Consider the following 14,236-nt stretch of genomic DNA (forward strand, 5'->3'; position numbering starts at 1 on the left):
GTCTAAGGACAGAGGGTGTCGTATTGTCATACTGATATTCTGTACAAACTGTGAAGTCCACTGAGACAAATGTAACATTTGTGATATTGGGCTATATAAATAAACATTGATTGATTGATTGATTGATCATTGTGAGAAGAAGGAAGTCTTGCAGACGTATAAGAGATGACTTTACAAAATTAATAAAACCATGCCCTTCAACTGGCCATATTCCATTTGAATCACAGCAACTTGTTAGATGTATGTTACTGTGTGCTTTAGTGGAGGGCGGCACACTGTGGACTGTCCAGTTATTGGATCATGTCGAACTGGAGAATGGCCACTACGCACCTAATGTTGTGATAGAGGTGATAGAAATCTATTTCTGCTCAAAAGTGAGCAATGATTGAGTCAGAGCTAAACATTTCAGATGTATCTCACACTGCACTATAACTTTAATTCATTTATCTTTGCTTTTAAATGAGTGTTTTTAAATGTCAATTCTTAATGCTCTTAATGTCTTTCATTTTTGTAAAACACTTTGAATTGCCTTGTGTTGAAATGTGCTATTTAAATAAACTTGCCTTGCCTAATGTTGGAATTAAGTCTTCTTTCAGATGTGTGTATTGCGTTAATATTAATAATAAGAAGAAGCGGGTTAGCATTACATTGCACAAGCCTCTTAAAGAAATGTGTCGTGAGAACACATTTCATGGGAGAATGGTAAAGGTCAAATGGTTGTATCATTCTTACTGTTACACTATATACACATTTAATGAAAATATTAGTAAATAGTTGTAAACAAATTCACTTTAGGGAATAGTAGAGTTCCTTTGTGACTACAGTGCTACATGAATGCTAAGCTAAGGTCAGGCTTCATAACAAATACAGCGCTAACGTTGTAAAACAAGATTAAACCCGGCTCTTTCAAAATCATAACCTTTTTTTTATTACCGCGATGTGACAATCTTACCTTTGCTAAAAAGAGCAGCTCTAGATAATAACCGGGTGAAAGTCATTTTAGCTTAACAACAGTTCCCTTCAACCGATCTGTGATCCTGACACTCTGCGGTTGATTACATTTCCTGGAAGGATGAGTGGAATGGATGATTCAAGATCACCGATAAATCGATCTAACCTTCTTATGTTTGCTGTCACTTAAAATAGTTGGTGTTAAAATCACTGTTAGTGAGTTTTAGCGCAATTCGCTTAAAAAAAAAAAAAAGGGATATGGAATTTAGTTTGCAACTGTCGACAAAACTATAGACTGGACATAGGAGCGTAATGATGCACTGCCTCTACATTTAACATAATACAATATGTAAGCCTACTATTTTGGAACATATGCCAGATACATTTGCTATGTGTGTATTTATTCGTATAAATATTATTTATTCACATTACGTGTTGACCCTGCTCGCTTGGTGCTCCTCACGCAGACTCAGACAGCAGCCCTGCGGTGACCCGGAGGAGAAGCACATCGGCCATTTTGCTCGGAAGGGGGCCTGGGCTTCAACACGTGAGAAAGAGGAGCCTGAACAGTCCAGGATCTCTGACTCCAAGAGGATATTATTCATGTGTGAACCGACAGATGCATAGGAAGCCACCACAATGCCCACAATCACCCTGCCGCCGAAGGAGAATGCTCTCTTCAAGAGAATATTGGTAGGCTAATGCCTGAGTTAGCGTTAGCTCGCTGGCTAATGCTAGTTTACCAAGTAGCCGTCAGTTATAGCAGTAGCTAGGAAGCCGCTAGTCAATAACAAAACTGTTCCGAACACCAAACGTACTTTCACTGTCTCTGTTATTAACACTTAAAATTAACATTGCAAGGAAGAAAGCAGCCGTGTAGGGTCCTAGCTATGCGTTAGCCTTCCAACACACCAAAGTATATGAATGGAATCTCCACACATGACAGCTTTAGAAGTGAGGGACAGTGGAGTGAGCTGTGCAGTTACAGGCTGCTCTGCACTGTGCATAAAGTGTTTATGTGGCCAAAATAGTAGTTCAGATTTCACCGCAAGCCAACTTTCACTTAGCAATGAGCAAGTTCACCTAGCCTTTTTACCAAATTACATTTAAGCACTAGTCTATAACCCAATGATTTGATGACACAAGACTGAAATAGTTAAGTGGCAATCACAATATTGAGTCGTTGACGGTATACATGACGTTTACATTCAAGTTATAGTACTAGTAATTAATTAATAGAATATAGCATCAATTCACTAATATTTATTTGTGAGTGTGTTCTTTACTTTGTCAGTCAGGAAACTGAGGGTCAGCTTGTCTTATGACATTTCATACACTACCTCCATCTTCAGCTCTATTTCCTCTTCTTCTTCTTTGCTTTAATGGCGAGTGTTCTCTTTCCTCAGTTTTACACTATCATGCTAAATGCACTGCCAGGAAGGCTGTGTGCACTCTAGGGTTAGGTATTGGTCCCTGGAACACAGTGTCAGCACTTTGCATATTATTACATTTTGCACCTGAACCGGCTGTCTGGGATCAGGCTGGCTGTTGTCCTCACATGTGAAGTCTGCTTTGTCTGTTGTTGCAGAGATGCTACGAACACAAGCAGTACAGAAACGGCCTGAAGTTTTGCAAACAGATCCTGGGGAACCCAAAGTTTTCTGAACATGGAGGTAAGACACCAGCTGCTTCATTCAACAGGACTTTTGAATGTGCTGTACTCAGTCCCTTCAGGTGGATAAACTATGCAACAGAAGTATTGCTTCTAAACTACTTCAAACATATATCTTGGGTGTTTCCCAGCTGTAATGTCTTGTGTTACAGGAGCAGCAGTGTGTTTTACAATATTATAAACATTTAATAAAGTATAGACAATAATACATACAATCAAAAAATAAGCAGCAAATATATACAAGAAATAAAGAGCAATGATAACCCTCTTTACAACTGTTGTTGCTGAATGTGTTTCCTCCCCCCCGCTCTGTGCTGCAGAAACGCAGGCCATGAAGGGTTTAACCCTCAACTGTCTGGGCAAGAAGGAGGATGCGTACGAGCTGGTGAGACGAGGCCTGCGCAACGACCTGAAGAGCCACGTCTGTATCCTTCCTGCAGCAACACAGCACCCCCCCCCCAATTCAGCTTCATTTCTATTTGTTTATGACATGTGTAAGCACACCTGGATAGTGCACTTGCTGTTTTTCTTTGCTTCCTGAACTTGCTCTTCCTCCAGGCTGGCACGTGTACGGCTTGCTGCAGCGCTCAGATAAAAAGTATGACGAGGCCATTAAATGTTACCGCAACGCTCTGAAGTGGGACAAGGACAACCTGCAGATCCTGAGAGACCTCTCTCTGCTGCAGATCCAGATGAGAGACCTGGAGGGCTACAGGGTGAGGGGATGTGTGTGAAAACAGTAGCTTCCAGATGAGAAGTTGGGGGGAGGGGTTATGCTGGGGCAGACGATTACCCATCCTCCTGTACTGGGGATACAGTTATTTGGTGAAGAAAAGACAGAGGAGCAGTGAATCCACTAGTGGACAGTATCATGAGATGCATGTTGGTACTGACATGTGCTGCTTGTCTCCTCTGCAGGAGACCCGGTACCAGCTGCTGCAACTGCGTCCGGCCCAGCGCGCCTCCTGGATCGGGTACGCTGTAGCTTATCACCTGTTGGAGGACTTTGAGATGGCCGCCAAGATTGTTGAGGAGTTCCGCAAAACACAGCAGGTAGGCCAAAGCTATAGATCGCTCAACAGAACTGTACACATTTCATCACAAACTGATATAGAAGAACCGCACACGTTAGCCTTTTATACTGCGTCAAAGCCGCATGATCTGGGTGTTACTTTTATTTTCAGTAGCGCTGAGACAGGACAAGCCTTAGGTTTGCTAAGCAACCATTACCAGCTAACCATATGATATGAATATGTTCAGGGTGTTATTTACATTTTTAAAGCGGAGCTTATTAATGATGTGCGATATTCTAGCAGAGGTGCTCAGAAAATGAATATAAGTTCAAACACTTTCTGATCTGAAAGTCAGGGTAACGACAGACCAGCACTGAAATAAACTTCTCCTTCGTATTTGCCGCATACTAATATTTACAGAAGTAATCATATCTCTCGGCTGTGATTGGTGGTTCCTTGTCACATGATAAGCGGTGTGTGCTGCTGTGCGAAATGAGCACGCAAAAAACATGTCTCCAGCCCCTCACTTAAAGCAAGGAGGAAATAACAGCGTTCTTCAAAAGGATTCAAATAGTTCAGGTAAAGAAATAGGTGTTCAATAACTTGTAATAAATAATAAGCGGCCATTGGTTGTGTTGTTGACTTGCTACCATAACAATGAACTGACTATGCATCACAGAATCCATCTTCATCTATGCTTGAAGAAATATTAGTTCAAGCCAGCCAAAATACTGAGTAAGGGTTTTACATCCTCTGCTGAAAACGTTACTGAGTCAGCACTCCAGCCCCTGATGTGTGTGTGTGTGTGTGTGTGTGTGTGTGTGTGTGTGTGTGTGTGTGTGTGTGTGTGTGTGTGTGTGTGTGTGTGTGTGTACACAGACGTCTCCGGATAAGGTGGACTACGAGTACAGTGAACTGCTCCTGTATCAGAACCAGGTTCTGAGGGAGGCGGGTCTGAACAAGGAGGCTCTGGATCACCTGAACAGCTTTGAGAAACAGATCTGTGACAAACTGGCTGTGGAGGAGACCAGAGGTGGGTCCATATGTCCCCCCCAACCCAAACACTGTTCCTCAGAATGTGCTACCGTAACACTATTTACATTTGCTAATGGGCACTCTTTATATTTTATTTCCATTTCGTAATTTAGACTGACTTCCTTCTATAATACAACCACCTATACATTGTAAGCTTTGTGCATGTGTGTGTAGGAGAGCTGCTGCTGAAGCTGGAGAGGCCGGAGGAGGCTCTGGAGGTCTACAGGAGGCTGCAGGAGAGGAACCCGGAGAACTGGGCCTACTACCAGGGCCTGGAGAAGGCCTTAAAGCCAGGTGAACACTGCATGATGGATTCATGTAGTTATACTGAGGCTATTTGTAAGACTGTCAATCAGCTGTGCATCCTACAATGCATTTGTAAAGGCTTTTGGCCAAGAGGAGTAGTAAAAAGAGTAAGGGTTAATCAAATGGTCCATCAGTCTGTACCATGAGTTTCCTTCAGACTGGAAGTATCACAGTGATTCAGTGTGGCCTGCCGTATAAGTGGGGCATACTATGTTTACTGTTGATGATCATTTGTTCTTCTTGTGTGCATGTGTGTGTGTGTCCAGCAGGTGTAGAGGATCGTCATAAGATTTATGAAGACTCCTGGGTAAAGTTCCCCAAAGGCCTGGTTCCCCGGAGACTGCCTCTTAATTTCCTGACAGGTAAACACGTGCAGCCTGCAGCAGCAGGGATGGAGGACTAATACGATTACTGAGGATTCCATACAAATGGGTTGTATTCACAGGATTAGAGACAGCATGGCCTCTAACAAAGAAAGGCTTTCACTGGGGGGAAATGTTGCCATTATTTTGTATGTAAAGCACAGTGCCCTCTGCATGTGTCAGGAATGCAAATTAGTCGCTTTTCGGCGCCTCCCGCTTTTTTAACGCTGCTTTGGGTGACTTGTGTAATTCGTGGAGAACCGAAGAGTTTTCGGGGGGGGGGTCCGTTAGTCCGTCAGTCGGACAACTTCTCATTTCAAAAAAGAAGAAGAAATCTAGATCGCAAAATAATTAAAGAAGCGAGTACCTGTTTTTCCTAACCAACGACAGGTTCCTTGAACACAACACGAGCGTAACGTGTCTTCACGTGGTATATGTCTCGTCTGAAAGGAGAGTGTAGACTAGACTAGAGTGCTTACGGAGAGCACCGGAACGCCGCTCCAGCTCTTCAAATATTGCAGTACCCATAAGGAGCAGTACACATGCCGCAGTGTTTGCGTGGCTGTGTCTTTAGTTGTAAGCACAGTGGCTATATGTTGTTATTAGCATCTGGTTAGCTAGCTATGCTAATGAATTTAAAGAGCTTTTCTACAACCAGGTGGAAGAGAGCTCTCTCCTGAGAGGCTCAAATAACCTCAGCTCAGTGAGGTTAAGGCACACCTTGATATGATCATTATAATTATTAATGAGTTGGTTCAGTTTTGGGGGTGGGGGGGTCCGTCCGTTGTATGATAGTATATATCGTCTTCTCCGTTGCTCTCTCTCTCTCGCCGCGCCAGGCCCCCGTACGGAGCGCCCTTCTAAAAAAATAAGAAAATTATAAATCAAGGTTGAGGTAAACCTACGAAAACTGTCGTGTGACTCCTTAGATACATATGTGGTAGAGAGTTGTGGTAAACTTTGGCTTACACATGGCTCTAAAAAGAAAAACCTATAGAAGGTGTGGATGAAATAAAATTGTGAAAAAAAAAGGACAGTAGATCATAAAGATGGGANATAGTTAAAAAAAACGCAATATATATCGCAGGGGGAAAAAATATCGCAATGTCATTTTTTTTCAATGTCGTGCAGCCCTAGAGTAGAGTGTCTTGCCCGAGGACACAACGGCCTGACGTAGTGGTGGCCGAGGCGGGTTTCGGACTGGAGTTCACCAACGCCCCTTGATCTGATGACCAACGCTCTAACCACTGCGCCAAAATCGCCCCAAAAAGTGCTAGTTTATGATAAAAAAGATATTAGCTTAATGCCAGTGTATGTCCCATAGCAACGGCCCTGGTACAGTATGCCCACGCTGCTAGGCCGCGAGGGAACACAGTTTCTTATTGTGTCTTTAATTTTCTTAATGCCATACTCCATAAGCACTCCAATATGATTTCAACCTCAAGGTCTTCAAGGTTTCACAAATTGGTTTTGCCTCAACATTTCTTTCTGTGTCTGTTAACCAATATATAATAGAGAATGGAGTTAAGAAGAAGGATTTGTTTTATTTTTTGGAAACAATAAGAGAGCAGTGTGACAGGGCAACTCTTCCCTCTTGTCTCCCAAGATATTCACAAGAGAGGAATAATGGGCAAAACTGGTAAACAAAATAACTGGAAGGGTTCTTCGTATTTAAAAGTCAAGCATACTCTGCTCTGTTGGGTTCAGTGTACAGTAAATCTCATGCAGAGTGGCTGCTGTAGGGAACACAGTCTGTTAGTTGCAGTTCACACAGTTGTTCTGAGAGCAGCCGGATGGAAATGTGATCCTCCTCCTATTCAACCCTCCCATTGATTCTGTGAAGCCTCTAACCTCCCTCAGTGGGGAAGAGGGGGAGCTAGCCCATGTTAATCAGGAACACACACACACACACACACACACACACACACACACACACTCTTTTTCTGTGCCTCTTGGTAGTTCCTTAATAAGTGTTTGTGTGTAGATAAGGAGATAAGGAAGAAACAAACCTGGACGCCACACAGAGAGGAGCCAATTAAAATCATCAGAGCTCAGTCTTGACTGGACTTCCACAGGATGAAGAGAGAGGGGGGGGAGTAGAGTGAGGAAAATCAAAAGAGTGAGGGAAACAGAAAGACTCATTTAAATCCAGATGTCTCTACAGAGTTGGAGAATGTGTTAATATCACCTGTTTTCACACAAACAGGGTGAAGGGGGGCGGGGCAGAGCGCAACAATTGAGCCGAGGGCGAGTGAGAAAAAGAAAGGAGGCAGGAGAAAGTGTAATGAGGTTAAGGGAGAAGAAGAAAATGGTGAAGGAGGGATGAAGGAGTAATGAGATGAGGATAGATAAAAGGACTGCTCAAGGGAACCGGACTAACAGGAGCAAACAAAGGAGGGTGAAAGGGCAGGAAAGGGAGGAATGGGGGGGAAATAATTGATGGGGAGGGAGGTGGAGATGGAGTTATGTGTGAGAAAAGGGGAGGAGGAAGGATCGAAGAAGAAAAGAAAAAAAAGGAAGAGTGATGTGACACACATGGAACGAGAGCAATTGAACAAATCTGACAATACAAGAGAGTAACGGCACTGTGTGTGTGTGTGTGTGTGTGTGTGTGTGTGTGTGTGTGTGTGTGTGTGTGTGTGTGTGTGTGTGTGTGTGTGTGTGTGTGTGTGTGTGTGTGTGTGTGTGTGTGTGTGTGTGTGTGTGTGTGTTTCAATGCTGACAGAAAGTATTCTTTTGTGTCTCTCCCTGTACCAGCACTGTGGAGCTGGCTGGCACCTTCCTATTGGCTGAGAGGATGTTAAGAATAAAGTATTTTTCAATGTGATTGGTGAGGGGTTCTAGCCCTTTCCCAGGGCTACGGTCGAGTGTCCAAAAATCTCTTTACCAAAGCACTTCTCCTTAACCTCTGCGAAAAAAGTCATAGGGTTAAGGAGAGTTGAAAGTCACCATCACTAACATGATCCATGTTTGTCATCACGTTTGTTTCTGTGAATGGTTAAATGCTGCATACTTTAAATGATGCGAAAGAAAGTAATGAAGCTCCTTTCCTATCATTTAGAAAATTCAAACATGGCCGATTCTTAAGTACTTCAGGGTCCTTTTACTCCGTTAGGAACCTTCCCAAGAGAAAAGACTATTCGACCTCAACCCAGATATTATTTTGTGTTAAACAGGACAACACAACACTGTTAGTTTTTTTCGAACAGTGAATGATCGTGCAGCACGGCTCGCCTCACTGTTAATTGCTCATCCATTACTCTAGAGCTAGATTACATACACACCAAGGACACTGCCTGGCATTAACAGCTTAATGGTTATGTGTGTGCGTGAGTGTGTGTGTGCGTGATTGTGACATTAATAATCATGGTGCAGCTGTACTCTCTGCTCTCTCATTTATTATACACGACCACTTGTTTTTGTCACCACTACTCCGGGGCTACATCCACCTGATAGCATATTAGGCAAGAGCTGTATGTGCATGTTGTCCACTGTCAGTCTAATTAAGGAAGCGTCATTTTCCTTAGCCCATAAAGGACGAAAAGCCATTATAAGACGTAGCGTTACATCCACAAACACATTGAGTACTAAGGCTTCACTTAGCTTACATGGAGGAAAAAAGGCTCATTCTTCCCTGTTGTCTCTATGGTGCCAAGGAAGTTCAAAAAGCATTGCATTAGGTCCTGTGTCCACAGAGCCTTTTTTCTGGCAGAAAGGTGCTGGCAGGGTGCTGGGGAGAGCATCCTTCCTTCGAAAACCCTCCTAGTGCTTATTTTATTGCTTTTATTTTGATATTTTTACTGTGTCACAACAGTTGTGCGCCACTTGCAATGTCCTCATGGCTTTTATTATTTGTTTATGCCACTATATATTTGTTTGACATGGTTTTTTCACCATTACAACCCACCAAAAGAGTCTTGCTCTCACACTTTGATGAGCTAATCCCCGCTCAATCTGCAACATCTAGTGTCCACCAAGGAAATCCGCTCAAACAAATTGGCCTTTTGGTCTTTGTTATAATAGTTTTAGTCTGAAAGACATGGTCAAATACAAAATTCTCCACTAATGTAAAACATGTTTTTAAAAAGACACTGGCACACAAGAAGAGGCACTTTGGGGACATACTGTAGTAAGGTACAATATTTTACACTAACACCAATATTAATTTTCAAGTTTTTGTATATTTCTTATTATGTCATATTGAAATTTTTTTTTTTTACATGAATACATTTTTCATAAGGATCTTCGATTATGTAATTAAATAATTATGACATTTGACAGACAAGGCAGGAAACGTACTTTAGACACATGAGGGTAGACAAGACTATCAAAATAAAACAGGAACCTATCTAAACACAGAACATAAAACCTAAACTAGGGAAGAATCTTTAGCAGGGCCGTCTACGCACAACACTGACATCGCTTAAACCTGAAAGACCAAGCTCTGTTTTCCTCTTATATCCATCTACTGCCGTGGTGAAATGCTCTGTAAATGCCCAAAAGAGCTGGCGGCCTTCTTAGTAATGGTCTCGTTTAATTTAATTGGTAATTATCCAAATGTGCCAGCCCTAATGATGAGAGCAGATTTGAGGTGGCAGCATATGGGTTGGGTTATGCTGGAAAATAACTTATTTTAGGTGGGTTATCAGACACATGCATAGTGTTTTACTCTGATGTACACGTTAAAAGTGTTGGAAAAGTGTAAGGCTTCCAAACCATCCAACATGCTGTTGATGGTACCTTCAGGGATATCTGATATGACTTAATATGTTTATCTTAATCTGAACAATTAAAAACAACTTTTTATGACTCAATCTTCCCCTTACCTTTACATTTTTAGATTTTGCGGCTAAACATTATGGGTTGTTTCCGGACCCACTCCGATTCTGTGCTGGTTGTTGAAACTTCTCCCAAATTGCACCCAACTCTTCTGCTACTTTCTATATTGAACACTCAGGATTGTATTATTAAATATGCATAATGCACCTTATTTGACTTTAAAGCAAAGTAAAGGCAGTAAAAAACTGAGTATGGGGTGGGTGCTATGCAACATAGTGGTATTGGCTGACATCCATGAATAACAGTACTTCTAATATCCCATAAACTAGTTATGCTTTAAAGACTTAGCAGGTATAATGTGAAATGAGAAGAAGATAAATTAAGTACTCCAAATAAATTAAGCTTAAAGACTTGCAGAGACCAAACCATATCGAAAACAAATGTGCTACATCATTGCAAGAAGAAGCTGTTTAATGTCTTATGAATAAAGCATGGGTCCACAATTATGTAAAACTGAATGGGTTACAGGACATTTAATGTTATAGATACATCTTCCAAACCAATGCAATAATGTCCTTACATTTAGCACTGAGCTTTACAGTAAACATTATCTACCTATCTCTCCATAATATTTCATTACTCTTTCATTGAGCTTCCATCCAAAGAAGCGACTTACAATAAGTCCTTTCAACCATGAAGATTCAAACTCAATGAGCTAAACCATTGTAAGTGCTACTGCATTATATTCAAGTGCTAAGTACACAAGTGAGACCTTTTATTTGATGTATTCTTTTTATTGGCCAAGGCGCAGTGGAAACAGGTGGATGTTCAATCTGCGATGGAAGATGTGTAAACGTTCTGCTGTCCTGATATAAATGGGGAGATTGTTCCCCCATTCTTAAGCCAGACATGTTTTTGGGGGTATTTCTGTCCCACATTTTTTATCAAGTGTACCAGTATTTCAAGTTACCATATCCTACTGCGGACACAAACTTTCAAATAGATATTTACTAAATAAATTCAGTTATTGCTTTCTAACACCAACTATCACCTTTTGTCTTTCAGTTGTCTGATGCATCTTTAAGCGATATCTTTTAAAATGGTAGCAGAAATGGATCATGGCTAAATGAGGTTTTCTGGCCCAATGGATGCCCTTCTGCTGATTGATGCGTTAACCGGAGTCGACAGCAGTGAATGTGGGCATCATTGTACTGTATTTCTCTGTATGGGTGAGATAATGCACCCTTCCCGTCTCTCTTCCTGACTCTCCTCCTCCTGTCTTGTTGTGCTGTTTGTTTTCTCCTCCACCTCTCAGGTTCTCCGTTTCAGCTCGTATGCCAGTCTGCCTTTCTGTGTCTTGCTACTCTCCTTCAGAAAGAGGACATTGTAATTATCACAGTAGGATAGAAAGCAGAGCTAGTGTTTTGCTGCATTTTGGATTTGGCGGTGCGGCCTCTTAAGACAAATTAAATAAAAATATTTCAATTTATGTTAGGAACTTCAATTTTGTAAAAGAATCAGGGCATACACAACACATGACAAACAAGGAGTTGGCAACGAACAAGTGCAATGTAAAACAAGGACTTGACTAAAGCTTCACAATTATTTCTTGTGTATGATTCTGTGTCAGGTCATGGTGTTTATGCGTAAATCACATTTTACTTTCAACTCGTTCAGATCTAATGTGTATGTGAATCTCAGTCTTTTTTAAATAATTGCTGACATACCCCTTTTCCACCAATGCGATTTCAGGTTCGGTTCAGAGTTTGTGGCCGATTGCAAACAAGTTCTCTGTTCTTCCACTGTAGAAGAATGCGTTCACGAAAACTAGTTCAACTTGAGGCTGCAGCAAAGCAGCAACAGTTTGCGGCAACTGTAGACATTTGTGGCAGAATCAGTAGTGCCAAAATCACAATGTAACAAGAAAGCGATTAAACACGATATATATAACCGTTGCGCAATAATCACCACGCTTTCGTGTGGCATATTCTTTATTATTCACCAAACAGTTGCGACATTGAGATATACAGTATATTATGTGTGATCGCATTTTCAATTAAACACGACAAAAAACTAAGTATTATTTGGGTTTTATGGCTATAAATCTTGTTATTGCTTAGTCGGACTGGGTTCGGTGGCGAGGCTAACATCCATGTAATAAAAGAGAAATGTTACATATTTTAAATCCTTATTTATGGTGTTATGGTGCCTAACAGCCAATTAAAACTAAAGAACATATATATTTAGTGGGGTAATAAGCATCTGTCCAACTAATTTTAGTGGAAAAGGAGTTACAGTGATTTTATCTTCAGAGGACATTTCTTGTCAGTCAGCAGCATTTTCAACTAAGTCTCCAGCACCTTCTGGAATCAGTGTGGGGCTAGACATGAATATAGATATGAAGATAGATATTGTGGCAGCCATTGTGGATTTTGTACCCATTAACATTATTGGAGCTTCCCTTCAGAGGTTTATTGTAACCTTGTTGTATTCACATGCTCTCTTCATGTACAAGGTGTATGCTGCTTCGTCAGCAGGTGAGCTGGTAGCTAAGAGAGAATAGCTGCTAACATATAGCTGTGTATTAGCAAGGTCAGAGCCAGTGGTGTCGGGGGTGTGGAGGCTGCCGGCTGCTGTTTGCCACACAATTCAAGGCCAATTAGTCGCGATGAAAAGCTAATGAGAGGGTGTTTAGAGCTGACAGTAAGTAGGGCTTCTCTGTGGAGAATGATAGTGTTTTTGTGTGTCGCTTTCCCTTGTGGTGTGTGTGTGTCTGCGTGTGCAAACATTTAGCAGACACAGGCTTGTGGGGTTTCCTTGTATAGAACAACATGGCAATTATGCACTTAAGACACATTTAAATGATGTGAATTCCCAGGGATGCGGCTATCGAAAGAACATAACTTTTAGAGATAGATTTTTTAACACTTTAATTTGTTTGGAACCAAAAAGAGTGTCTATCATCACAGTCACACCCTTGTAGTAGTATTGTATTGCTCAAACATTATTAAACCACATACAACTTTACTCTGAGTTATCATAGGCATCTTAAAGGTTCCAGTGACTCTGTATATGTCAGTTTGATACAATTACCTCATTACACGCCACTATTTCCCACCGTATAACATAGGGAATGTAAGAGAAATGTCAAGGACATTTCAGACAAAGACTTGTGTTTTTTCTGAAATGTTATGTATTTAAAGTGTGGTATACATTTTGTGTTTGGCTTCATGTCGGTTTAAAGCTTATCATTTTTGTTTGATTATATGTATGTGTGTATATGTGTGTTGGACTGTATGTGTCCAGGAAGAATAGCCAGTGCTCATGCTAATGGAGATCCTATGATTTTTGCTATTTTATGTTTGTTTCGCACAGTATTACTTCTCAGCTATACGCTATACCTTTTCTATAAATAGTTCAAAGATTAATTCAATAGTCTATCATTAATTTATTTCAAATGCGAACTAAACCCCCTCTCCAGAACAAAGTAGTGCAACAAAATCAAGCATCAGGATTTTTAATGATGTGCAGTGCAATGACAGTTTTCTATACACTCACACACATTTATAACACTATGGTGTGCTTTGAAAATGACAGGCAGCAAAAAAAACAAGAAAAAAATATGATTTGGCCTAAAATATGCAATCATGCAAACAGTACTGGTGTCTACAATCTCACCAGAAATAACTCAATCAAAACATGTAAGATTAATTATCTTTATCTATATGGATTTACAAGTCACACAGACGTACACATTGGACTAAAACTGTAAAACATTTGCTGCAGAGTGTGATGTGGATAGATCCAGCTGCCCATGGCTTCTCTCTCTAGTACAGTGATTCTCAAATGGGGGTACGCAGACCGCTAGGGGTACGTTGGGGTACTGGATTTAAAAAAAACTAAAAAACGTTAATAAAAAAAATACCATGCATGATTACAAAAATAATCTTAGTACAATAAGTTAAATAGAAAACACAATTTTATATAAAATATTCATAAAACCACCAAGGGGGTCCTCATATAAACATGTCAAATTTGTGTATTTTATAGTTTTGTATAATATATAATTTTGTTCATTGGTTTGTTAAACAGATATTACTTCAGTTGAAAAACTCCTT

General features: G+C 40.8%; 1 protein-coding gene across 1 annotated transcript in view; it reads left to right on the plus strand.

The window, feature by feature from the left end:
• Positions 1-1,387: 1,387 nt before the first annotated feature.
• Positions 1,388-14,236, plus strand: part of LOC104966634 (N-alpha-acetyltransferase 15, NatA auxiliary subunit) — a 75,044-nt gene continuing 62,195 nt past the window's right edge. The window contains exons 1-8 of the mRNA XM_010795830.1: positions 1,388-1,644; positions 2,540-2,624; positions 2,944-3,048; positions 3,182-3,339; positions 3,542-3,676; positions 4,516-4,669; positions 4,846-4,965; positions 5,244-5,339. Coding sequence (XP_010794132.1) covers positions 1,591-1,644; positions 2,540-2,624; positions 2,944-3,048; positions 3,182-3,339; positions 3,542-3,676; positions 4,516-4,669; positions 4,846-4,965; positions 5,244-5,339 — 907 coding nt within the window. The 5' untranslated portion in view covers positions 1,388-1,590. The remainder of the gene's footprint in view (positions 1,645-2,539; positions 2,625-2,943; positions 3,049-3,181; positions 3,340-3,541; positions 3,677-4,515; positions 4,670-4,845; positions 4,966-5,243; positions 5,340-14,236) is intronic.

The sequence above is a fragment of the Notothenia coriiceps genome, unplaced genomic scaffold (genome assembly GCF_000735185.1).
Source record: "Notothenia coriiceps isolate Sejong01 unplaced genomic scaffold, NC01 NC01_scaffold00037250, whole genome shotgun sequence".
Lineage (NCBI taxonomy): Eukaryota > Metazoa > Chordata > Actinopteri > Perciformes > Nototheniidae > Notothenia > Notothenia coriiceps.